Genomic DNA, 25,305 nt, shown 5'->3' with positions numbered 1-25,305 from the left:
AAGGGAGTTGAGGGTAGTGAGTGCTGCAGAACTGCCCTAATTTGATAGTTTTCACAAATTAATTTGTAGTGGGCTTCCACTCACTAGGGCACATTGAGTGAGTTTCTACTTTGCTATTTTAATATTTTCAAGTTTCTGCCCTACACAGGTGTTTGTTTGGTTGCTCTTTTCTCCTCTTGAATAGATTCAGCAACCTGTGAAATAAGGGTTGGTCAGCCAATACAAAAATGCAAAATGTTTTAGTCACAGTACTTGGCAGTATTTCAGCAAGTAACTCTTTCCACCAACTCTAATGGCTATAAGAAATCTGATACTTGGCTTCTGTCACAAAGATGATAATAAACAAAATTACAAAGGAAAAAAAAGTACAACCCACCCAACTTCATGAATCCTTTTACCACCACTAAAAGTTTTATCCTACAGTGCACCAAGAAGGATGTGCAGGGAAGATGCACACCTGTTGAGCGAAGCACTCTGACTGAATAGATATAGAGGCAGTAGCTGCAGAGAGAGTAATGTGCACCAATTAAGTCAGTGGCCCCTGCTCCCAAATCAGCTTCAACTGGAGCAGGATCTAGTCATTGTAATTAAAAGCACTTAATGACCTTGCACATATCCCCTTCCATATGGGGGCTCAATATCCAAAAGGCCTCCAGGGACATGGTGACTGAACATGACTACTACACTGTTCTTCCGTCCTAATCCACTATATGGTAATGAGGCGTTCTCCTTATGTTGATATGGGCAATCAGTATTTCTGCTATGAGCAGGAGTACTGCTGGTAATGTGTTGCTTCATCATCTATGTCTCAGGACAGCAAGTAGCAACACCCTATGCAGAGGAGGCCCGACATCTTTTGTGGCCTACCACCCTTCCTCTTCTACTGTCATGCAGAGTCAAGCCCAAGGACTGTAACAAGAAATTGAAGTGGCACAAACTGAGTGGAAAGTGGAAAAAGGGAGCTCACATGGGATTCAAGACAGCAGCAAGGATGTGTGGCCTGCCTCTCTTAACCTTTTCTTAGCAGTAGGGGGCAGAAAGGGCTGAATTACTGTATCAGATGTAGCAGAGTCTGCCATTTAGGGCTCCTAAATCATGCAGGATTGGATGTGCACCCTTGCACAGGTTAGGAGCTTTGCATGGCAACTGCCTCATCCTGCAATCCTTTACTTGCTCCCCTCAAAACACTGCTTCAGCCCCTTCTGCTTCGTGCCAATGCATTCCACACAGTCCCAAATGGCTCCCCTCCTGTGGAAGTTCTAAATCCCACAAGCCTGATATTCTTCTGCTTTAATGCAAATAATGAGGACTGAGTATACATTTACCCCCATGCCCAATTTGTAGAAACATTTTGATAAAACTGAAGGTTACTGAATGGTTTTATAATTGCTTAACATTGCCATATGATCCAGGCCAGCTTTGCCTCATAAAAAGCCAGGGAGAAATGGTTTGCCATATAACTTAGTTCTAATATGCTGCATAATGAAAGAGACCTTTGATAATAATCCTGTAATCCTCCACGCAAGTGCCATGTACTGTGTTTTGTTCCAGAATGTTTCTTTCTTAATTAAATCTTAGTTTCAGATGTGCATTTAGTTGCTTCATTCAAACAATCTAAAAACTGCTATAGGAACTATAGTGAAGTCAAATAATAAGATATTCTTTTTCAGCAAGAGTATTATTTAACATACATAACGCCTACAGACTGATCCAAAGTTCACTGATGTCAGTGGATTTTGGATCTGGTCTCTACAGTGCAACATACAAGTGTCTGGATAGGAAGACATTGGTACTTACACGGCCCCCTTTTTCAGGGAAACATTCACATCCCCTACTACAGTCTCTTCCTCCACATGGTCCTGTGTAAGATTTTCCACCCTGAAAACAGAATGCACACAAAAATGTTAAATGAAGTCAGCTACAGTACATAGGAGAAAATAGTAAAACATATACTTGGAATGGTAAGCTCACTGGGAGTTGTCCCAAGCAAAGACTAGGCCTTCTTAATTCATTCATTCCAAGGAGGAGGATTAGTAGATTTCCAGTTCCTAGTTATACACATTTTAGCAAAAACCATAACAGCCTAAAAAAGCATTGAGTCTAAATTTTAGGAAATTTCAAAACTGTCATTAGGGGATTAACACTACGAACTACTGTGACAAGATTTTCTACACGGATATAGAATTTCTAAATGTTGTTATAACTCCACATTGTGAGTAGTATGTCTCATACATCTTTTTGATGCCTCCAGCAAACATCTGTATTACATAAGCACAGCTGCTGAATTCTTTGGGGGGGGTATTGTATAAGTCATATATATCAATGCAGTGGGCCATTCAATACCTGGTATTAATTGTTATTGTATTGTCAAGACATATCCAGTATAGTCTAAGTTTTATTGCATGCAATAATTTAGATTCCCAAAGCAAACACCCACATTTGTTGTGAGGCTCTCATGGCTCTCATACATTTAAGTTCCTTTTTTGTTAGTTTTAAGGCATACAAGATTTAAATTAATTTGGATTCAAAGTTTTCCCCAAGTTTGATGAAACCTGATAGCTAAATTGATAAAATGTGTCCTAGGAACTGAAATTGTGTCTTCAGCTTCCCAAAAGATTTCATATTTGTTTCAGAAAATAATCTCCCAGACATAATACTCCCCCACTTCATTCACGGAATTCTGCACCATTTGAGAAGGAGAATATGTTTAGACTATACCATACAGGAGTGACTAAGTCATGGCCATTTTGTAATCACTAACAACAAAGAGTTTTTCTCTTAATTGGTGGTGTGGGTTTGAATTTGGTAAACATTATTGCTAAAAAGAAAATTCACTGGAAATTTGGAAGCTGGTATATTTGTTTACTTGTGGGGAAAAATGCAGTTGTTTACACATGTATTGGAAAATGTTCAGGGGCTATGGTTTATGTGACATCCTTCCTTCCAGCTTTTAATTTGAAAATTGGAACAATACTCATAGCTAAAGTGGTGACACCAATTGTTTGCTTCCATAATTTTAGGAAGTTTTTAATTTCCTTTTCCTCTTTTTTATGTCCTTTAAGTAGAAAAATTCTTGGGATAACCAAAAGAAAAATCTGGAAGGTGTATCTAGAAGGTAGAGAACCCAATGGGAAAATGTTTGAGACTGACCCTAATTTTCCATTCTGGATTATGGTTGGGCTCTTCTTGCCTGGGTTTGGCCTTTTGTACTTCTGAGTTTTAGAGGTAACATTTTCCACTTTTCCATCTATAAATGTTTATAATTCACTGATGTAGTGTTACTGCATTGTCATTTATTTTGAAATTATTATGAAATTGTAACATAAGGTTCCCCCCCACCCCCAGTGTTTAAGTGTAAATTTGTAAAAAAATTCTTGTTAAAAGGTTACGTAAACAATGCTATATATACACACACACACACATACACACACGATGGAAGGGCAATCAAGTTAGAGTATGACATAAGACATTGTCATTCAAAAAGCCCCAAACTCTAGGGACAAAAGTTTAGAGATATACAAAGTATTTTTTATTTGATTTCTATAATTTTTGAGAAAAATGTATTTAATTGTTTATGTGAATAAACCTGACTTATTGAAAACTGAGCTGACTATCTTAAAACTGTGTTAACAATTAAATGACATTTCAGGAGCTTGTGCAATTAAATTGAAGGTAAGAACCAAAGCTGTAGCTTAAAATTCAAGAAGTCTGCTGAAGAACAATCTGAGGTCAGAGGTGGCATTAATCTCTCATATCTTGGTGATGGTCTAGGACAATGGTTCTCAATCAGGGGTCCGAGGGCTGCTGGAGGGCCATGAGCAGATTTCAGGGGGGCTGCCAAGCAGGGCCAGTGTTAGACTTGCTGGGATCTGGGGTAGAAAGCTGAAGCCACACTGTGTGGGGCTGAAGGCCCAGGCTCCCAGCCCTGCCACCTGGGGCTGAGGCTTGAGCAACCTAGCTTTGTGCGGCCCCCTCTGGTGTGGGGCCCCAGGCAAGTGCCCTGCTTGCTACACCCCAATGCTGGTCCTGGCTTTTATATGCAGAAAAACAGTTGTGGCACTACCCAGCCATAGAGTTTTTTTAGCATGGGGGTGAGGTGGGGGGGGGAGCCTCAGAAAGAAAAAGTTTGAGAACCGCTGGTCTAGGAAGTTTCTAGCAATTTCTTGTCATTAAATAGCAACTATTATCTGAAGGCAACCATATTCTTTTGAAATCCTAAGTCTTGGTACAGTGAAGATTAATTACAGAAAGTGCTTTGAGATCTTCAGGTGGAAGGTATTACACCATAAGTGCAGGGTGTTTTTATTCGTACAAATATATTCACTCAATAGCCAAGAGAGAGTTTTTACAGTGTCTAAACACAGTCAGACCAAGGTACAGTGAGAATTATAGTTTGTAATCAAGTTAAATCATTTATTGATCAAGTTTTATTGTTTAGTCATTACTACTAATCCTTCAGCTCTTCATTATTTAAACTGATTCTAAGTCATTTTCTTCATCACTAGTCATTAGCTATCATATGCATTACACATTAATGACTTTGGCTTTGCACAGTTATATCATTGAAAGGTTGATATATTTGAGCATTATTCTTCAACTCTACATTGAGCTCTGTTGGGATACTCACATGAGTAAGGGCTCAGTCTGAGTAAGGACTGCAATATCAGACCTAATGAGTATGCAAAAGCAATGACAGACTGGAGTTACAGACTGGGTTAGTATGTACTGGATATTAGACACACAAATAATTTCCCATGGTATGTTGAAGACCATTTAAAAATAAGTAATTTAAGGTTAGAGTGATCTTTTCCTTATACTATATGCAGAGCAAGCAGTGAAATTCTTTTGAAGTGTATTGTGCTCTCCTTAAGTGCAGGTGATTCCTACTAATGTCAATGGGAGTTACATATGTTTGGAGAAGGGAATGGAGTTAATGTGTAACATTTTGCTGCAGATGAAGATAGACTTTACTATTTATGTACAAATAAGAGAATGTGAAACTGCCAGTAATGTCTGTGAACCTTGTGAATAAAACATTAGCATATTTAATATTAATCAAATGTATGTAAAAATGGAAGTATAAAGCTCATGTGTCCCAAAACAAAGAATATTTTGTCCTCTCTGTTCTCAGACGTTTTGTCCCAAGACAATATTTCTTATGCCAGTGCATGTCCAGCCAACAAAAGGCAATTCTCTGCAGAAAATTTGGAGAGACTTTCAGTTTTGACCTGAATCCGGTTTTCTCAAGCAAAAATCATTAAAACAACAACAAACACTCACTAACCATTCAAGCTTCTGTATGTATTAATTATTTTCTTTATTGCTAGCATTTAACACAAAATAATCCACTTAAGTCATTGTCATCCCTGGATGCCCATTCAAACCCCTAACAGTTGGTATTCTGACAGAGAACAAAGCCAAACACAGAACAAGGCTCCCAGTACAATTCTACTAGTATATCAAAAACAGGAAATATAGGCCATTTCCTTACATGCAGCTTTAAAAATTAAGGAGATTATAATCAAAATATTGCAATATGCTATCAACAGATTCTGCATGCCCCATATTGTCTTTGATACTATTGCAGAATTTCATGTTATACCTTGGCAATAACTGTACTCGCTTGCTATCAACTTTATTCTTTCTCTCAGTCACAGCATCTGTCAAGGTTCCTCCCCCACTCTGAACTCTAGGGTACAGATGTGGGGACCTGCATGAAAAACCTCCTAAGCTTATCTTTACCAGCTTAGGTCAAAACTTCCCCAAGGTACAAAATATTCCACCCGTTGTCCTTGGATTGGCCGCTACCACCACCAAACTAATACTGGTTACTGGGGAAGAGCTGTTTGGACGCGTCTTTCCCCCCAAAATACTTCCCAAAACCTTGCACCCCACTTCCTGGACAAGGTTTGGTAAAAAGCCTCACCAATTTGCCTAGGTGACTACAGACCCAGACCCTTGGATCTTACGAACAATGAACAATCCTCCCAACACTTGCACCCCCCCTTTCCCGGGAAATGTTGGATAAAAAGCCTCACCAATTTGCATAGGTGACCCAAACCCTTGGATCTGAGAACAATGAAAAAGCATTCAGTTTCTTACAAGAAGACTTTTAATAAAAAATAGAAGTAAATAGAAATAAAGAAATCCCCCCTGTAAAATCAGGATGGTAGATATCTTACAGGGTAATTAGATTCAAAAACATAGAGAACCCCTCTAGGCAAAATCTTAAGTTACAAAAAAGATACACAGACAGAAATAGTTATTCTATTCAGCACAATTCTTTTCTCAGCCATTTAAAGAAATCATAATCTAACACATATCTAGCTAGATTACTTACTAAAAGTTCTAAGACTCCATTCCTGGTCTATCCCTGGCAGAAACCAGCATATAGACAGACACACAGACCCTTTGTTTCTCTCCCTCCTCCCAGCTTTTGAAAGTATCTTGTCTCCTCATTGGTCATTTTGGTCAGGTGCCAGCGAGGTTACCTTTAGCTTCTTAACCCTTTACAGGTGAGAGGAGCTTTCCCCTGGCCAGGAGGGATTTCAAAGGGGTTTACCCTTCCCTTTATATTTATGACAGCATCTATGCCAGGCTAAGATTTACAGAGGGATTTAGAAAGTCTGGGAGCTTAATGTAAAGCTAAGTTTGACTGGTAGTGCCGACAAACCTCATACTTGTGTGGTATGGCAATGGGTGGCATATTAGGGTATCTGACCTGAGATTCTGGCTTGAGAGTTAATTTTGGATTCCAAACACGCCTTTGAAAGCAGAACATTATAGCATCACCAGTGAGATCTGCTAGTTCATCTATAAGCACAGTTTCAGGGGATTTACACTCAGCTGTAAAATCTCATGCTGATCTGAAACACTGTCTATAAAATCCGAACCTGGAAGTGTTTCTTTCTTTTGCTTTCTTTAAAGGAAAAGAAAAGAAAAAGAGCCTGTGCATGTGTTATAGAGAAAGAGGACACCTGGGCATTTCAGTGGTTTCAGATGAATTACTCTGTATTACAAGTGTAATCACTCAAAAATGGCTTTATTTAAAAAAGAATACACCTTGTGTCCTGGGCATGCCAAATTATTCTCCTAGCAAAATGTATAAACAAATCATTCAAAACCAGCCTGGAAAGTGTTGCTGATTGGGTGCCACGGATTACACCAGCACTGATCTGCTTGTTATCAGGTTAGAGGCTGAGCCCTGACCTTTGCAGGCAGTCACGCCGCAGGGACTGTCGGGGTGTGATGGGAAGCAGTCACCTGAAGCTCTGGCTGCCTTCAATCCAGCAGCGACTAAGAGTACTGGGCAGTAAGTCTTCTATGAAGTCAAAGCTTAAGACCTTAATTGGCCTGGATTTCCAGAGGATGGGGAGATGTAGATTGGCAGCTGTCTGAGAGGAAGGAAAGCATGTAGGTGTGGATATACTCTCCAAATATTCTGAGAATTGTTTGGCTAAGACAGCCTCTTTTTTACCTAAGAAAGCCTGGTCTTTTTTTATTTGATGCATGATTACCATAACTTCAGCGCTTGACCTACATATCAAGGGCCAAATTCTGCATGTTTACAATTCCCATTGAAACTAAGGAGAGCAACATGTGTCTCTCTCATTGGAAAGAAACTGGAACCTACATTTGTACACATTTGGGGAAGGACTTTTCACAAAGAACAGCCCTGGCCACCAGCCATATTTATAGAGCAGGTGGTTTTGAAAAACTGTTCTGTGTATTCTCTACAATATATGCAAAATGACAGTGCACCCTTCTGAATATTAAGATTCAATCATATGTTCACTATCATGTAGATCTGATTATTATTTTTTCCTAATGTAGGCCAATGTGAAAATATTCTTTGATCCAGAGCTATGTTGATCAAGGTGTGTGTGGGGGGGAGGGGGGAACCATACTCCCTCTCCAGCACAGCTATGCCAGCAAAAGCCCTGTGCAGACACAACTATGCCAAAAGCAGAATGTTTTTGTTGGTAAAGCTAATATCATTCAGGGAGATGGTGTTACTATGTTGGCAGAAAAATTCCTTCTGTTGGCATGCTGCATCTGCCCTGGGGGCTAAGCTGGGATAGCTATGCAGACATAGGCTTTGTAGTGTAGACCTGAATGAATGAGCAGTTTGGTTAGGTGCTGATTCTGGCCCCCTCTGTGTAGATGTGCAAAGAGGGAGAGAGCGTACAAGGAGCAGATAGACCCCCACTATTTGTACTCCTTGGGAGAAAGGGGAGCTATAATGTTACCTATGGTTCTAACAAGCCCAAAAGGGGCTGACAAGGAAGCGTAGCCAGCCAAATGCCTGCCTGCCCAGCTTTCAGCACACACTGTGAGACTAGCAATGTAGGTTAGGGGTGCTGCATCTCCCAAAAAGAAGTTATAAGAGAGTCTCTCTCTCAACAGGGTCTGATGGACAGATGACTGGCAACTGCTACAAGGGAGGGGCACTTTCACAGACCATTTAGTATCCTATGAAAGCCAGAAGAGAGCTGATAACATTCATTGTTTGGAGGCTGTATGCAGGACGGGCTTCAGGCCCGAGGTGAATATCTGAGTGTTTGTTTGTTGTGAGTAGCTGAGTGTTCGTATCTGAGTGTTTGTTGTGAGGACAGTTTGACTGTGTGCTTGATTGGTTGTTTGAAAATGGCGGGAACTGGGAGTGCTTTGTTCCAGGTGAGCCTTAAGTGGGCCTGACTGTATAAAAAGCCAGTCAGCTGCGAACCAGCTGAGCAGCTAACAGAAGGAGTTTGCCTGGGGAGAGCCCACTGAGGCTTACATCTTGCCGGATTCTCTGAGTAATTACTGCAACTCCTGAGGAAGCTCGTAGAAGGAAGGTAATATGGATGGGGGGGGGGTGTTCAGCTGTTGTGACCTGCACTGGATGTGCTATGTTTGTCTTTCTTCCACAGGACAGAAGCGACTTTGTCTGTACAAAGTACAAGCTGGTCTCCATATTGGAAGAGAAGGTTCAAGGTCTGGAGCAACAGGTATCGACCCTGCGTTGCATAAGAGAAACTGAAGATTTCCTGGACAGACGTCAGGATATGTTTCTACGGGCACAAGGTTCTGAAGATTCAGAGCAGGCTGCACACCGGGGACAGGAGGATGGTGAAGAAATTTCGCATCATGTGACCTCCAGAAGAAAAAAGGGGAACGTCCATGCACCAGCAATGCAGATACAGGTAAGTAACTGTTTTCACGTTCTCTCCACAGGTACTAATGCGGAGAGTGGACCAGATGATACGTCTGAGGGAAAGGAGCAGAAGGAGACTCCGCCGATTGGAAGGCATGGGATGCACTGTCCTAGGGTTGGGGGTTCCATGACCACCGCTCCCAAGAGAAGGAGGCGGGTGGTGGGTGGTCGGGGACTCTCTCCTCAGGGGGACTGAGTCATCTATCTGCTGCCCCGACCGGGAAAACCGAGAAGTCTGCTGCTTGGCAGGAGCTAAGATTCGCAATGTGACGGAGAGACTGCCGAGACTCATCAGGCCCTCGGATCGCTATCCCTTCCTGCTTCTGCACATGGGCACCAATGATACTGCCAAGAATGACCTTGAGCGGATCACTGCAGACTACGTGGCTCTGGGAAGAAGGATAAAGGAGTTTGAGGCGCAAGTGGTGTTCTTGTCCATCCTCCCCATGGAAGGAAAAGGCCTGGGTAGAGACCGTCGAATCGTGCAAGTCAACGAATGGCTACGCAGGTGGTGTCGGAGAGAAGGCTTTGGATTCTTTGACCATGGGATGGTGTTCCAAGAAGGAGGAGTGTTAGGCAGAGACGGGCTCCACCTAACAAAGAGAGGGAAGAGCATCTTTGCAAGCAGGCTGGCTAACCTAGTGAGGAGGACTTTAATCTAGGTTCACCAGGTGAAGGAGACCAAAGCCCTGAGGTAAGTGGGATACCAGGAGGAAGCACGAGCAGGAGCGCGTCAGAGGGGAGGGCTCCTGCCTCATACTGAGAAAGAGGGGCGATCAGTGGGTTATCTCAAGTGCCTATACAGAAATGCATGAACCCTGGGAAACAAGCAGGGAGAACTGGAAGTCCTGGCAAAGTCAAGGAAATATGACGTGATTGGAATAACAGAGACTTGGTGGGATAACTCACATGACTGGAGTACTGTCATGGATGGATATAAGCTGTTCAGGAAGGACAGGCAGGGCAGAAAAGGTGGGGGAGTTACACTGTATGTAAGAGAGCGGTATGACTGCTCAGAGCTCAACTATGAAACTGCAGAAAAATCTGAGAGTCTCTGGATTAAGTTTAGAAGTGTGAGCAACAAGGGTGATGTCGTGGTGGGAGTCTACTATAGACCACCGGACCAGGGGGATGAGGTGGACGAGGCTTTCTTCCGGCAACTCGCAGAAGTTACTAGATCGCACGTCCTCGTTCTCAGGGGAGACTTGAATCACCCTGATACCTGCTTGGAGAGCAATACAGCGATGCACAGACAAGCCAGGAAGTTTTTGGAAAATGTAGGGGACAATTTCCTGGTGCAAGTGCTGGAGGAACCAACTAGGGGCGGAGCTCTTCTTGACCTGCTGCTCACAAACCAGGAAGAATTAGTAGGGGAAGCTAAAGTGGATGGGAACCTGGGAGGCAGTGACCATGAGATGGTTGAGTTCAGGATCCTGACACAAGGAAGAAAGGAAAGCAGCAGAATACGGACCCTGGACTTCAGAAAAGCAGACTTTGACTCCCTCCGGGAACTGATGGGCAAGATCCCCTGGGTGAATAACATGAGGGGGAAAGGAGTCCAGGAGAGCTGGCTGTATTTTAAAGAATCCTTATTGAGGTTACAGGGACAAACCATCCCGATGTGTAGAAAGAATAGTAAATATGGCAGGCGACAAGCTTGGCTTAACAGTGAAAACCTTGCTGATCTTAAATACAAAAAAGAAGCTTACAAGAAGTGGAAGATTGGACAAATGACCAGGGATGAGTATAAAAATATTGCTCGGGCATGCAGGAGTGAAATCAGGAAGGCCAAATCACACCTGGAGTTGCAGCTAGCAAGAGATATTAAGAGTAACAAGAAGGGTTTCTTCAGGTATGTTAGCAATAAGAAGAAAGTCAAGGAAAGTGTGGGCCCCTTACTGAATGGGGGAGGCAACCTAGTGACAGAGGATGTGGAAAAAGCTAATGTACTCAATGCTTTCTTTGCCTCCGTCTTCACGAACAAGGTCAGCTCCCAAACTACTGCACTGGGCAGCACAGCATGGGGAGGAGGTGACCAGCCCTCTGTGGAGAAAGAAGTGGTTCACGACTATTTAGAAAAGCTGGATGTGCACAAGTCCATGGGGCCGGATGCGTTGCATCTGAGAGTGCTAAAGGAGTTGGCGGATTTGATTGCAGAACCATTGGCCATTATCTTTGAAAACTCATAGCGATCGGGGGAAGTCCCGGATGACTGGAAAAAGGCTAATGTAGTGCCCATCTTTAAAAAAGGGAAGAAGGAGGATCCTGGGAACTGCAGGCCAGTCAGCCTCACCTCAGTCCCTGGAAAAATCATGGAGCAGGTCCTCAAGGAATCAATTCTGAAGCACTTACATGAGAGGAAAGTGACCAGGAACAGTCAGCATGGATTCACCAAGGGCAAGTCATGCCTGACTAATCTAATTGCCTTCTATGACGAGATAACTGGTTCTGTGGATGAAAGGAAAGCAGTGGACGCGCTGTTCCTTGACTTTAGCAAAGCTTTTGACACGGTCTCCCACAGTATTCTTGCCAGCAAGTTAAAGAAGTATGGGCTGGATGAATGGACTATAAGGTGGATAGAAAGCTGGCTAGATTGTCGGGCTCAACGGGTAGTGATCAATGGCTCCATGTCTAGTTGGCAGCCGGTATCAAGTGGAGTGCCCCAAGGGTTGGTCCTGGGGCCGGTTTTGTTCAATATCTTCATAAATGATCTGGAGGATGGTGTGGATTGCACCCTCAGCAAGTTTGCAGATGACACTAAACTGGGAGGAGAGGTAGATATGCTGGAGGGTAGGGATAGGATACAGAGGGACCTAGACAAATTGGAGGATTGGGCCAAAAGAAATCTGATGAGGTTCAACAAGGACAAGTGCAGAGTCCTGCACTTAGGACGGAAGAATCCAATGCAATGCTACAGACTAGGGACCGAATGGCTCGGCAGCAGTTCTACAGAAAAGGACCTAGGGGTTACAGTGGACGAGAAGCTGGATATGAGTCAACAGTGTGCCCTTGTTGCCAAGAAGGCCAATGGCATTTTGGGACGTATAAGTAGGGGCATTGCCAGCAGACGGAGGGACGTGATCGTCCCCCTCTATTCGACATTGGTGAGACCTCAGCTGGAGTACTGTGTCCAGTTTTGGGCCCCACACTATAAGAAGGATGTGGAAAAATTAGAAAGAGTACAGCGGAGGGCAACAAAAATGATTAGGGGACTGGAACACATGACTTATGAGGAGAGGCTGAGGGAACTGGGGATGTTTAGTCTTCAGAAGAGAAGAGTGAGGGAGGATTTGATAGCTGCTTCAACTACCTGAAAGGGGGTTCCAAAGAGGATGGCTCTAGACTGTTCTCAGTGGTAGCAGATGACAGAACGAGGAGTAATGGTCTCAAGTTGCAGTGGGGGAGATTTAGGTTGGATATTAGGAAAAACTTTCACAAGGAGGGTGGTGAAACACTGGAATGCGTTACCTAGGGAGGTGGTGGAATCTCCTTCCTTAGAAGTTTTTAAGGTCAGTTTTAAGGTTAGAAGTTTTTAAGGTCAGTTTTTAAGGTGACAAAGCCCTAACTAGGATGATTTAATTGGGGATCGGTCCTGCTTTGAGCAGGGGGTTGGACTAGATGACCTCCTGAGGTCCCTTCCAACCCTGATATTCTATGATTCTATGATTCCAAGCAGGTGCTTGGGGCAGCAGTCAGAAAGGGGCGGCAGTGATTCTGTGGCGGCGGCAATTCGACGGCGGCTTCTCTGTTCCGCCGTCTGCAGCGGCAATTCGGTGGTGACAGGTTTTTTCACTAATTGGGGAGGCAAAAACGGTAGAGCCGGCCCTGGCTGTATGGTTTACTTTCATTTAAAAGTTAGATTTGGCAATTATGCCATAGTAATCTCTCAATATTTGGAGAATTATTTACTTTTGCTGCCTCAATTTATAAAGCATTCTTGTCCCAGACTTTAGGCAGAGTTGAATAACAAACATAAGAAGACTGCCATGTACAAGAGATTTGTGATTTTCCATAAGAATTTTAACTTTGCATGGCTTTCATCCTAAATACATATTTATAAAACAAACCAGACAGAATCCAGAAGGCACTGTTGTGACACATTCGGCTTAGTAAGACCTTTAAAAATGTCAGCCACACAATAAATTTTAAAAACTGCCTAGTTAAAAATGCCTAGTATAGATACTTGAGAAACTCTATGGGGGATCTCACCCCTAGACAACAAAAGGTTGTATGCAAGCAGCATACTCCATAGCATTCTTCCCCCTTCTGTATCCCTGAAGAAGCCACTATGTGGACACTCCAGAGTTATGAGAAGCTGCATTCTGCTGAATTGTCCCTTGCAGGGAGATGATTACATATTAACTTAAAATGGGTGCTAAAAACAAACAGGAAAATACATGTATGTTAAAATATGATGTAAACCAGTGTAAAAAGCCAATCAATACAGTAAAAATTTAAAACTTCTAATTTATCTTTGCTATTTAAGTTAGTTATTTCTGAAGCATATGTGATGCGATGGGAGAAAGAGACCGAGGGAGCAGTCCTTGGGCTCTGCGTAAGTGTACCAGCTTTCTGAAGACACCTTAAGATAAAGAGGACTTTCTTAGAATGCTGGGGCATCCACAGATAGGAGAATAACATCCCCAGTAACTTCTGTATTTGGGGAGGGGTCTGATCAACAGAACAATCTGGAGCTGATTCTGCTGCCTTTAGGACACATTTTTGATTTATACTGTGAGAGGGTCGGGCTAGATGGCTATAGGAGAGTAATTTTTTTTTTTTGAAGCAAAAGATTTTTTTTTTATTTGTATAACACACTTACAAAGTAAAAACAGCAGCATACGCAATGTGTAACACAGCAACCAATCACAATTGTTTTCTCATTAGCTTCAGGGGAGGGAAGTGTTCAAGCTTGCCTGGGCCCAGAGCGGGGGGCTTCCTCAACTCTTGTGGTCTTCCACCCTTCCGAGTTACCTGGTGGCCCAGAGCGAGGGGGCTTCATCGACTCTTGTGGTCTTCCACCCCTTTGAGTTACGTGGCGCCACGCCCAAGTGTCACCAACAATTCCCTCCTCTGAAAGCACCCAACAAAAGGGGCAGGCTGTGGGGTGGACAATCCGGGGGGGAGGCACGTGCACCCACGTGTGAAAGGACCCCTCTAAGGTGGTGGTGTCTGCAGCAGCAATGGCTGGGGCTGTGGTCCCTTACTCTCTCCCCCAATCAAAGGGTCAGACAAAGGGACCTGCACAGGGACACCGAACAGAGAACCTCGGACGGCGCCCACTGCTCCTCAACAGCATCAAGGGAGTCGGTGGACGCCACCCAGACGAACTCTGCCCGGATACGTGAACGGACCGAGGATCGGAAAACGGCCCCACAGTCACACGAAACTCCATCGGCCAACCTCCTCTCTCTGGTTTTATAGATGGCCATTTTAGCCAGGGCCAGGAGGAGGTTAACTAGGAGATCCCGCGACTTTGTGAGGCCACGGATGGGGAGTGCATAAATAAAAAGGTGAGGGGAAAAATGCAACCAAAAACGTAACAGGAGATTTGTGAGGAGCTGGAACAGGGGCTGCAGCCCGGCGCACACCAAATATACGTGCGCCAGGGTTTCCCTCACACCACAAAAGGGACAAGTGTCTGGGACAGGGGTGAACCACGCCAGGTACGTGCCCATGCTCACAGCTCCATGAAGGAGCTGCCAACTGATGTCCCCAACAGGCCTTGGAACCAAGGTGGAATATAGGCTGGCCCACCGGGGCTGCTCACCCTCCAAAGGTGGCAGAAGGTCTCGCCACTTTGTGTCGGGGCGGGACACTAGGGTGAGGGCGTGAAGGGTGTGGAGCACGAGCGTGTATAGATGTTTCCTTGGCGCGGTTTGGAAGCATACCAGCTGCAGTTCATGCAGCCAGCTCGCAGTGAAGGGGTCGATTGGGTCTGCGGGGCAGGGGTCCAATTAAAAGGTCCGGCAGGCCTGGGGTAGAGGGTGGGCAGGGCGTGCCCTCGAACAGGACCCGGTTGAGGTAAGCTCGAGCAGCGGGCGGCAAAGCCTCCTGAAGTACTCGCCGGGGGGTGCGAGGTCTGGAGAGCCCCATGCGCCGGGCGAGCGTCAGGGGATCCAGCCAGTCTCCCCGGTCGTAGTCCAGGAGGTCTATGACTCTTGTGACTTCTGCCAGGATCAAGCTCTGGCGCACCGAGCGGGACTCCGCTACCTGCACATGGAGCTGGGGGTAGTGTAGCAGGGGCTCCGCAAGGAGATCTACCCCCTTGGTGGCCGCCCCAGACCTGGTCGTTAAAAACAGTTTCCAAGTCCGGAGGAGATCCTGGTAGAAGACCGGCAGCCCCAAGAGGTCTCACGGAAGACCTCCCAGCCGGAGATAAAAGAGCTGCTGGTCATATTGGAGCCCTCAGATGCGGCGCAGGATGGCGTGCGCCAGTGTGCTCCACGCCAAACTGCCTGCACCATAGAGCAGCCTCTGTAGGGCCTTGAGGCGGAAGACACAGACCTGAGTGTGTAGACACTTCAGGCCCTGTCCTCCTCCCTTCAGGAGCAGATGAAGAACCCCTACAGGGGCCCAGTGCGTTCCTGACCAAAAGAACCCCAGAATTGATGTCCGGAGGTTGGTCAGGAAACCCGGAGCCGGGACCAGGGTGTTGAGCTGGTACCAGAGCATGGACAGGACTAGTTGATTAAGCACCAGCGCTCTCCCTCGGAGGGAGAGAGACATCGGAGTAGTCCCGTCCATTTCCGGAGCCGCTCTATCACCCCGCCCTCTAAATTTTCCCAGTTTTCCGGAGGAGAGGGATGCGTGGCAGAAAGGTAAACACCAAGGTAGAGCAGCGGACCCGCGCACTACCGGATGGTCTGAAGCGTGGGTGGGAGGGAGCTCGCCTGCCGCCAGTCTCCTACCGCCAAGCCAGAGCTCTTGACCCAGCAGACCCGGGCGGAGGAGGCTGCCGAATAGATGGCCTGGCAAGCCTCCACCCGCGCCAAGTCACCGGGGTCCTGGATCACGAGGAGCACGTCATGAGCATACGCTGACAGGACCAGCTGCAGCTCCGGCTCCCGCAGCACCAACCCTGTCAACCTCCTGCGGAGGAGACAGAGGAAGGGCTCGATCGCCAGAGCGTACAGTTGGCCCGAGAGGGGGCACCCCTGCCGTACTCCTCACCCGAAGCTGACCGGTTCGGTCAGGGTCCAGTTGAGCTTAACCAGACACTCTGTGGAAGTGTAGAGCACCTGGAGAAAACCCATAAACTGGGGTCCAAAGCCAAACGCCTGCAGAGTGTTCAGGAGGTACCCGTGGTCCACCCTATCGAATGCCTTCTCCTAATCTAGGAACAGGAGAGCGAACGACAGATTGTCTCTACGCCCGAGTTCCAAAAGGTCCCGAACCATAAATAGGTTATCAAAGATACTGCGGTCCGGGACGGTGTAGGTCTGGTCTGGGTGGATCACGTCCACCAGCACAGACCCTAGCCGCAGCGAGATTGCTTTCGCTACGATTTTGTAGTCCGTGCTAAGGAGTGAGATGGGACGTCAATTTCGTAAATCGCGGAGGTCCCCCTTCTTCGGCAATAAGGCGAGCACAACTCGCCTGCACGAAAGAGGGAGGACCCCGCTCTGCAGAGCCTCGGCCCAGACAGTGACTAGGTCTGGGCCGAGGATGTCCCGAAACACACGGTAAAACTCCACGGTTAGCCTGTCCATGCCTGGAGACTTATTAGTGGGCATACGACGGAGGGCTTCCGAGAACTCGGCCAGAGTGAGAGGCAACTCTAGCCGGTCTCGGTTGCTCACGCTGACTGTAGGGAGCTCCTCCCAAAGCACTCTGCAAGCGCTAGGGTCGGTCGGATCCGGGGAGAAAAGACTTGTGTAGAAGGCTCAGCCCTTCCCGCACATCTCCGCCAGTTCCGTGAGAGGGGTGTTGTCTTCTGCCAGGAGACAGGTGACGTGTTTCCCAGCCCCCATCATTTTCTCCATGGCATAGAAGAAGCGTGAGCCGTGATCCATCTCCCGAAGGAGGCGGATGCGGGATCGAACAAAGGCGCCCCGGGCCCAATGGTGCTCGAGGGCCCGGAGCTCCTCCCGCTTCTCCCGGCACGCTCCGCAGAGGAGCGGGTCTTCGGGGCTGGCGGCCAGACGCCTCTCCAGCTCTGAGACCTCCCGTTCCAACTGCTCTATTGCCACATTTCTCTGTCGGCTGGTGCCCCGGGAGTAGTTGCGGCAGAAAAGCTGGGCGCAGTTGCGACAGAAAAGCCGGGCGCGCACCTTCCCCAGGTCCCACCATCGCCGTGCCAAGGGAAAGCCATGCTACTGCCCTCGCCAGGCCAGCCAGAATTCCTGGAAGGACGTCACAAAGCCCTCATCCTCCAACAGGCTGCTGTTAAAATGCCAATAGGCCGGCTCCGGCGTCTCCGCACAGAGGGAGGCTGTCACGGTGGCTAGGTGATGGTCAGAAAATTTGGCCAACTGAATGCTGGAGGAGTGGGCTCATGAGAGATGGAAGCGTGATAAATAAATGCGGTTCAACCGGGAGTGGCTCGACCGATGGGCCTCCACCCGGATAAAGGTGAATGTGGAAGTGTCATGCGGGTGGTGGTCACTCCAGATGTCCACTAGGGAGTGATGTTCAACTATCTCCCGGAGGGTGTCCGCGGCGGCCAGGCTCTGCTTGGTCCCCGAGCGGTCTCGCTCCTTGAGGGTGGTATTAAAATCCCCTCCCAGGACAAGGCACTCATGAGAATCTAAGGTGCCGAGGAAGGCGGACGCCTGCCGATAAAATTGCAGCCGCTCCGGGCCCGATGTCGGGGTATAGACGTTAACGAGGTTAACCATGAGCCCCTCTATATGGATCCGGAGATGCAGCAGGCGACCCGGCATGGCCTCGGTGACCCCTAGCACCTCGGGCCGTAGGTCGGGGGAGAACAGGGTCGCCACTCCAGCCTGCCGAATCGTGGAATGGCTAAAGTAGACCCTGTCCCCCCACTCCAGCCGCCAACTGTCTTCGGCAGTCGGATCCGTATGGGTCTCCTGCAGGAAAATCACAGAGTACCCTCCCTCTCGAAGGAAGGAGAGCACCTGGGACCTGCGGAGAGCCATCCTACAACCCTGGCTGTTCAACGTTGTGATGGTGAGAGGTGTCATGGGGGGCGCCAGGGGGGATTCTCACTGGCAGGGACGCTCGCATCCCCCAGCGGGCCGCGCAACAGTACTTGACCCATCCCGTAGGTGAGTAATTGGTCACAAAAGACGCGGACCCGCCAGTAGGCCGCGGCATCCTCCTTCCCCATCCCTTTACCTTCCCCCATGAGGGCCCTTGTGGCCCAGAGCATTTGAAAAAAATCCCCCCATCGCTGGAGAGCAAGCTGTACCTTGTTGTGGGAGCCACGGACATCCTCTAAAAACTTCCGCAGCTCTCCTCGCAGCTCATGGGGGGGTGGGGTTACGGTTTCCCGGTTGTTCTTGGCGGGGCCCTTGGTGCAGCCCCGTGGCCCACTAAAACGGACAAGCAGGGTGCGGACCCCTGACGGGGTGCCTGATGGGATGGAGGTTCTAGGCCCACCCCAAGCTCTGGGGCCATAGGGGGCGGTGGAGGGAAGATAGCAGCTCCTAATGGGTCGGGGCAGGAGAACACAAAGGCCGCTCCCTGGGGGTCATCAGTTGGGAAAGGGAAGGAGACAGCCCCGGTGGCGGCAATAACATTGCAGGAGGTAAATTGGATAGGGGCAGGGGTAGGGGCAGAGGCGAGGTTCTGGGTTTCGGGAGGCAAGCAGCTGGATGGTGGTGCCTCCCGATCAGACTTGAGGGTTAAGGGGGTGGGGAGGGAGCTCTCAGTGATACCGGGCGCAGGCTCTATGGTGGATTTAGCGGCCACAGCATCAGGAGGTGGATTATCTTCTATTGGGTCCCCGCCCGGGAAGGAAATCTATTGCTCCGCACCAACAGGGGGTGCCCCTGGCGACTCGTGTCCCGGCTGCATGGCGCCGGCTGTCACCTGAGCAGGCTCGATGTTAGTCAGCGGGGTGCCATCAGCGGCCGGGTCAATGGAGGAGTCCAGGACCTCCTCACAGGTGGGAGCAGAAGCAGCAGTTAGGGGGGAGGGAGCATGGGGAAAAGAGGAGTGGAGTGAGGTCACCCAAATCGAGGTTTGGTGGCAAAAGGTCGTCCTCCCCCTGGGTGACCGGGGTCATATCTAGGGCCTCGATCTCCCCGAACATGGAGGAGAGGACACTTCCGTCGCCCCGGGGTTCTCCCCGCTGGCATCCACCACGACAGTTGCCTCGGGGCTCACAGGGACTTCGGGTAGCGTCAGGACAGAAGGGGCTTCCTCGAGGGTCTCGGAGGGGAGGGTCTCCCGTGGAGGGGAGACACTACCTTCCGGTGCTACCTCGTCTTTCCCGGCTGACATTGGTGGATGGGAGACTCGTGGGCAAAGCAGAAGGTTCGGCATCGGTGCCCCCCTTCCTGGTCTTCCGGGGGGCCTCCGCCTCAGTTAGATGAGGCGGAGCTCGAGCCTTCCGCTTGCCTCACTTCCCCTGGACTAGGGCCCAGCCCTCCATGGCATCATCTGGGGGCTGGTTAGCAGGGATCATGTCAGCGGGTAAAGGCAATGGCTCAGGGACTTGGGGGGGTGGCGGGGGGGGGGGATGGTGGGGCGGCATAAGGGCGGGAGGATTCTCCCTGGGGCAGGCTCTCTCCCATGTCTGGTGGTATCTCTGCCATACCCTTCTCCATAGGCCCCACCAGACTGTCAGCAGCGAGGGCGGGGCTCTCCCGCTCGTCTGGGCGTTGTAGGGGAGGTGCCCCTTGGGCCTGAGCGGGAGAAGTGGTGGTCCGAAGAGGAGGGGGGGCGGGTTCGGGTATCGGGTGGCCAGGGGCGTCGGCAATGACGGGGCCGATGTCCTGCCGGGTCTCGGGGATCCCAGATGCCCCTCCTTGCCGGGCAGAGGTAGCACCGGGCTTCCCCCGTGGAGAAATACACCTGGTAACGGGTCCCCTCGTGGGGGACTAGGAAGTACCCCTCAAGCGTCTCTCCGTCACGCACTGCCGATGGCAGTAGAAGCTGCACTTGCCAGCGGAAGGAAAAGATGTGATGGAGGGTGGGGTCCTTGCAGCCCAACGGGAGAGGGCTGATGACAGAAACAGGTTTCCCCAGGGTGGAAAGGGCGGGTAACCGGGCAGCACTGAGGAGAAAAGGAGGGACAGAGGTCAGGACCAGGCGGACGCCCAGGTCCTCTAGTAGCTCTAGGGGGACAAACACCTCCCCCACCGCCTCCTGGGCGGCAGCCTCCGATGCTAAGAAGAAGATAACCTTTCCATACATTTTGGAGGCCGCCACAATGGCCGAGGGCCCCACCACCCTCGCCAACACCCACACGCAGGTCTCCACGTGGGGCGAGGAGGGCACCAGGAGGCATCGGACACCGTGCTTCCTTGTCATGGTGGGGAAGGGGCCCCGGCCGCTGTTGATGGTGGCAGAGGCGGTGGGAGGGAGAGATGACGAGGCGGCAGGCGGGGGGCCTGCCGCCACCCGGGCATACATCCTGGGGGGGAGGGAGGGACACCCGCAGAGCTGGTGAAGGGGGCACCGGGGAGGGATGCTGTGGTCGGTGGCGGGGCCGCAGCAGTGGGGGTGGCCCCTGCCACGGAGGGCCTGGTGGTTTTAGCGGGGCCCTTCCCCTTCTTCTTGCCCTGGTGTTTCCCGCTAGCTGGGGGGGCTCCCCTAGAGTCTGGGGAGGCGGTGGGCATGGCAGCGGCAGAGGTCACCCTGGTGCCCTCCATTGCCGATGCCCCAGTGAGGGCGGTGGCAGGTGGTTAACAGGAGTTGGGGTCAGGTAAAAAGGGACAGGCTGTGGGATGGGCAGTTTGGGGGGGGGGCCATAAACCACCGTACGCTTGTCCAGAGAGTCCTGTTTGGTTGGCTGGTGCTTCTGGCCCACACGGTGGAATCAGGGCGAGCAGCTAAGTCCAGAGGCAGATGTTAAACAGCCAGCAATGACGGTGGAGGAGGCAGTTGTGAAGATGGTAGTGTGGGGGTTGGGAGGACACAGATGGATCGGGGGGCAGCTCCGTGCCACACCCCGTGTGTCCCTACAAACACAGTCACGACACAGTCAAAGCCTCCCCCCACACGAGAGCACAGTTCGAAAGTTACTCAGTCTTGGGCCCCCTCCACGGCGATTTGTAAGTTCCCCGGGCAGCGTTCCTCTGGTAAACGGCTGTTTCTCTGTCTGTTCCGGGTTTTCTTTTTTGCATTCCAGAAATGCCGGAGCAAGTGATAAGATTCCTCTCAACCGGAGATGGGTCCGCAGACAAACAGCAAGCGGCTGGGTCTGGGGGCTGGGTCCTTCCACTTCCCCCCTCCGGGGAGTGGGTCAGCAGCCCCCCCCTCTCGGGGGGGGGGAGGTTTAGCTGGAGCGGCAGCAGCGTCTGAGGGTGGGCAGGGGGGGCTAACAGCCGGCTGGCCGGCAGCTGGCCAGCACTCTAGCAACAGCGGAGAAAGAAAAAAAAACAACAAAAGAAAAGAAAGGGGGAGAGTGTCTGGCCTGGTTGGGGGGAAGGGGAAGCCGAAAGCAGGGACAAAAAGCAAGAAAAGCCCAGGCCAGAGGGTAGCAATAGGAGAGCAGGCTAAATAGGTCCCTTTTCCCTGGGTAAGGTAACAGGGAAGGTTCCAGAACCTTCTGGAGACAATTAAGATAGGCTGATTAGAACACCTGCAGCCAGTCAAGAAACTGCTAGAATAAATTAAGGCAGGCTAATCAGGGCACCTGGGTTTTAAAAAGGAGCTTACTTCAGTTTGTGGTGTGCGTGTGAGGAGCTGGGAGTGAGAGGCACTAGGAGCTGAGAGTGAGAACGCATACTGTTGGAGGACTGAGGAATACAAGCATCATCAGACACCAGGAGGAAGGTCCTATGGTGAGGATAAAGAAGGTGTTGGGAGGAGGCCATGGGGAAGTAGCTCAGGGAGTTGTAGCTGTTGCACAGCTGTTCCAGGAGGCACTGTAAACAGCTGCATTCCACAGGGCCCTGGGCTGGAACCTGGAGTAGAGGGTGGACCCAGGTTCCCCCCCAAACCTCCCAACTCCTGGTCAGACTCAGGAGGAGTTGACCTGGACTGTGAGTTCATGAAAATGGCCAAACTGAGGGCTGCTGTGAAGCTCCAAGGTGAGCAAATCCGCCAATAAGCGCAAGACCCACCAATGTAGAGGAGGAACTTTGTCACAACACCCTTCTAGCAAAAGGTCATAGTTTACCAGAGGGCCTGATTTGGCCCATAAGGCCTGGTTCTCCACTAACTTGCACCATGTGTAGTCATTTGTACCTATGCTAATGGGTGCAAAGTGGGGGTAAAATGCTACCATTCTGACTGGGTAACATTTTGCACTCACATTGCACAGGTGTAAGTGACTATGCAAGGTCTAAGGCAGTGGAGACTGCAAGCCCATGGTATGTACAGTAACACTACACTATGATCTGGAGCCAAGTTTTTTCCACAATGGAATGAGTTAGAGACGGTCAGCCCAGCCTTTAATCTGAATTTGGCTTTTGTCCAATGTTTTATATTATAGGCGTATATTCCCCCTGCCTCCGCTTAAAGACAGCAGTTTGTTTATGTACTGGTAGCACAGAATAAATTCTATACAGCACCCTACTCGCTAAAGTATTAATTCCTATATTTAACTACGGTTTCCAAAGCCTTTTTTTCCATTAACTCTGGAAAGACATCCAAGCAATGATATCATTTGCTTCAAACAATAGAAACATAGGAAGTCTAGATCTTATTCCATGTATGGGGAAGTGTTTTTGAAGCATGTCTATTTATAAACCAATCCTGTATTTGACCTGTCTAGTGTATTCACCTACAAAACTTGGCAAATAGAGGGAGCTCTCAGTTAACCATGTTAGTTCAGAACACATTACTGTAAGTGGTGGTAAACCTTGAAAGGTTTAGGGGTTCAACTCTGGTTCAGATACATATCCAAAATTTTTGAAGCTCATCTGAACCTATGAGATTTCCAAAACCTACCTGTGCAAACAAGGCTTTTGCTATTGAACAAGAAGCAGTGCAATTACACTGGTGCTAGTGATGATGAAAGTATTAAATGTCAGCCTGCCGCTGCTTTTACTACTCTATTACCTATACCTGCTCAGAGATGCGCTGGTGCTAGGGCAGTACTGTGAGGCTTTTCCAGGGTAGAAAACCCGGGTAGAATTTCTCCTGGCTGCTCCTTTTCCCCTCCTACCTTCAACATGTGCTTGTGTATGTGGGGTAAGTGTATTTTCCCACTTTCCTCTGAGGTAACATTTGCTGGCTGCTTTCTGTATTGGAACAATTGGTCATTAAAATAATGACCTTTAAACTGAGTTCTACCCTGAAAAATTACTATGCAAAAATGCATCCCCTGCAACCTGAAAGGTGGGGGGCTTTGCCTAGCTTTGTGGGGAAAAGAGAGTAATGGCTCCTTTAAGGGTCCCTGCTGCTCAGGAGTCAGAAGAGAAGTGGCCAGGAGGGTGGGCCACTGGGAATCTGGTAAGCCATTGGTCTGAAGGAAGGTATATAATCCAGGTGTCTCTCTATGCCCAGCATAGTTGCTTTTTAAAGATAAGGAATCACAGGGGAAAAGTAGGATGGGCAGGAAATTTGTAAGCAGGAAAAAAGTCTACATTTGATGACTCAAGTCTTCACTGTAAATTGTTCATCTACCATTTCCTTTCTGTTGAGACTAGAAAGAGACCTTGAGAATTGTGGCTCCTACTGACCCAACTCACTTTTCAATTTAGATGTCCAATCTTGTTTCCTTATTGAACCCCTTAATTCCTGCTCTGATTGGAGCAGATTAAACTGTGTTAAAAGCAGGTTGTTATTTGCTGTTGAATATCAGGAGTATAGCCCATGGCCTGGGTTCTCCAAGTTGGATTTGGTTGTCTGTTTGAACACTGAGAAAGCTGTTGACAGAATATAATTTCAATGTACTGAGATGATATGGCCCAGGGCAAAATATTTTGAAGTGGGTCCAAGAGCTCTATAACTCCTGTAAAATGGCTGTTATCATGAATTGTTTACATATTTTTTCTTTGATAAAGGGCACATGGTAAAGGTGCTCCCTAGAGACAGGGTTCCTGTTTGGCTGGGCAGTAAAAGATTTAGGTGAAGCAGCCTTGTCTACAGATCACTGCATATAAATGTTTATATGCTGTTCAGACTGTCCAGATGCACCTTTGATTCATTAGCTGAAACATGTCCTCAGAGTTCAAAATTAATTTACTAAATCAGGAGCTGTGGTATCCGGATATCGCATGGATTCCATAAACTCATAATCCATGTAAATTGGCCATGGTGGACATAACTCCAAAGTAATTTAAGATCCTAGGATGAAATCATGACCCCACTGAAGTCAAGGGACGTTTTACCATTTACTTGAATGGCGTCAACATTTTACCCCAGTAGGTATTTCTGATTTACATGCAAGTAACATCCCACCCATGTTTCATAAAATAAAGACCTGTCAAGGTGGAAACATCTCTTCCTCATGGGCAGAATTACTGATAGCCTAATACAAATGGTAGTTTCCCCCTGTCCCACCTGTATTTTTTTATCTCCTCCAGATGCTATGACTTCTTTTCACTAAAGAAAGAGAAGGGAGTTGGAAAAGGTCTTCATGTTCTTCATTTGACAGAAGAGATGCCTCAGAATAATGCAGAAGAAATATCTGAAGTACTTTAAGGCAGGTGGAGCCTTGGCATTCCTGGTTATTATAAAACTACACAATGTTGTTTGCCGGTTAAGATCACTGAAGGAATGGCTGGGAGAGGCAGAATGTTTTACACCAGCCCATACTGAAAATGCAGTTTTCCTTTTTCAGCTTTTTTTCTTCAGCTGACAATCTCTAAACTCACTCCCTTATGCATTGTCAACACTTAAATCTGTGGCTACAGTGAACATTGGAAAGTGTCGGGAGAGGGTAAAATAGAATCTATTTAATATCAAAATTAATCAAACAGTTAATGCTGTACAGGCTGTAGTATTCATTTTTAATAAACTCAGCTGAATTTTTTTTTTTAAATTAGTCTGAAACAGCTTCAGACAATCCAATTTGCTGCACT

The 25,305-nt window shown here is 48.3% G+C and overlaps 1 protein-coding gene across 1 annotated transcript in view; it reads right to left on the bottom strand.

The window, feature by feature from the left end:
* COL4A2 (collagen type IV alpha 2 chain) overlaps window positions 1-25,305 on the bottom strand; it is a 249,308-nt gene that overhangs the window by 178,936 nt on the left and 45,067 nt on the right. The window contains exon 4 of the mRNA XM_073349678.2: window positions 1,798-1,878. Within this exon, the coding sequence (XP_073205779.1) occupies window positions 1,798-1,878 (81 nt within the window). The remainder of the gene's footprint in view (window positions 1-1,797; window positions 1,879-25,305) is intronic.

Source organism: Lepidochelys kempii, chromosome 1 (genome assembly GCF_965140285.1).
Source record: "Lepidochelys kempii isolate rLepKem1 chromosome 1, rLepKem1.hap1, whole genome shotgun sequence".
NCBI lineage: Eukaryota > Metazoa > Chordata > Testudines > Cheloniidae > Lepidochelys > Lepidochelys kempii.
Note: the sequence above shows the minus strand (reverse complement) of the source record. Positions and strands in the feature narration are given on the sequence as shown.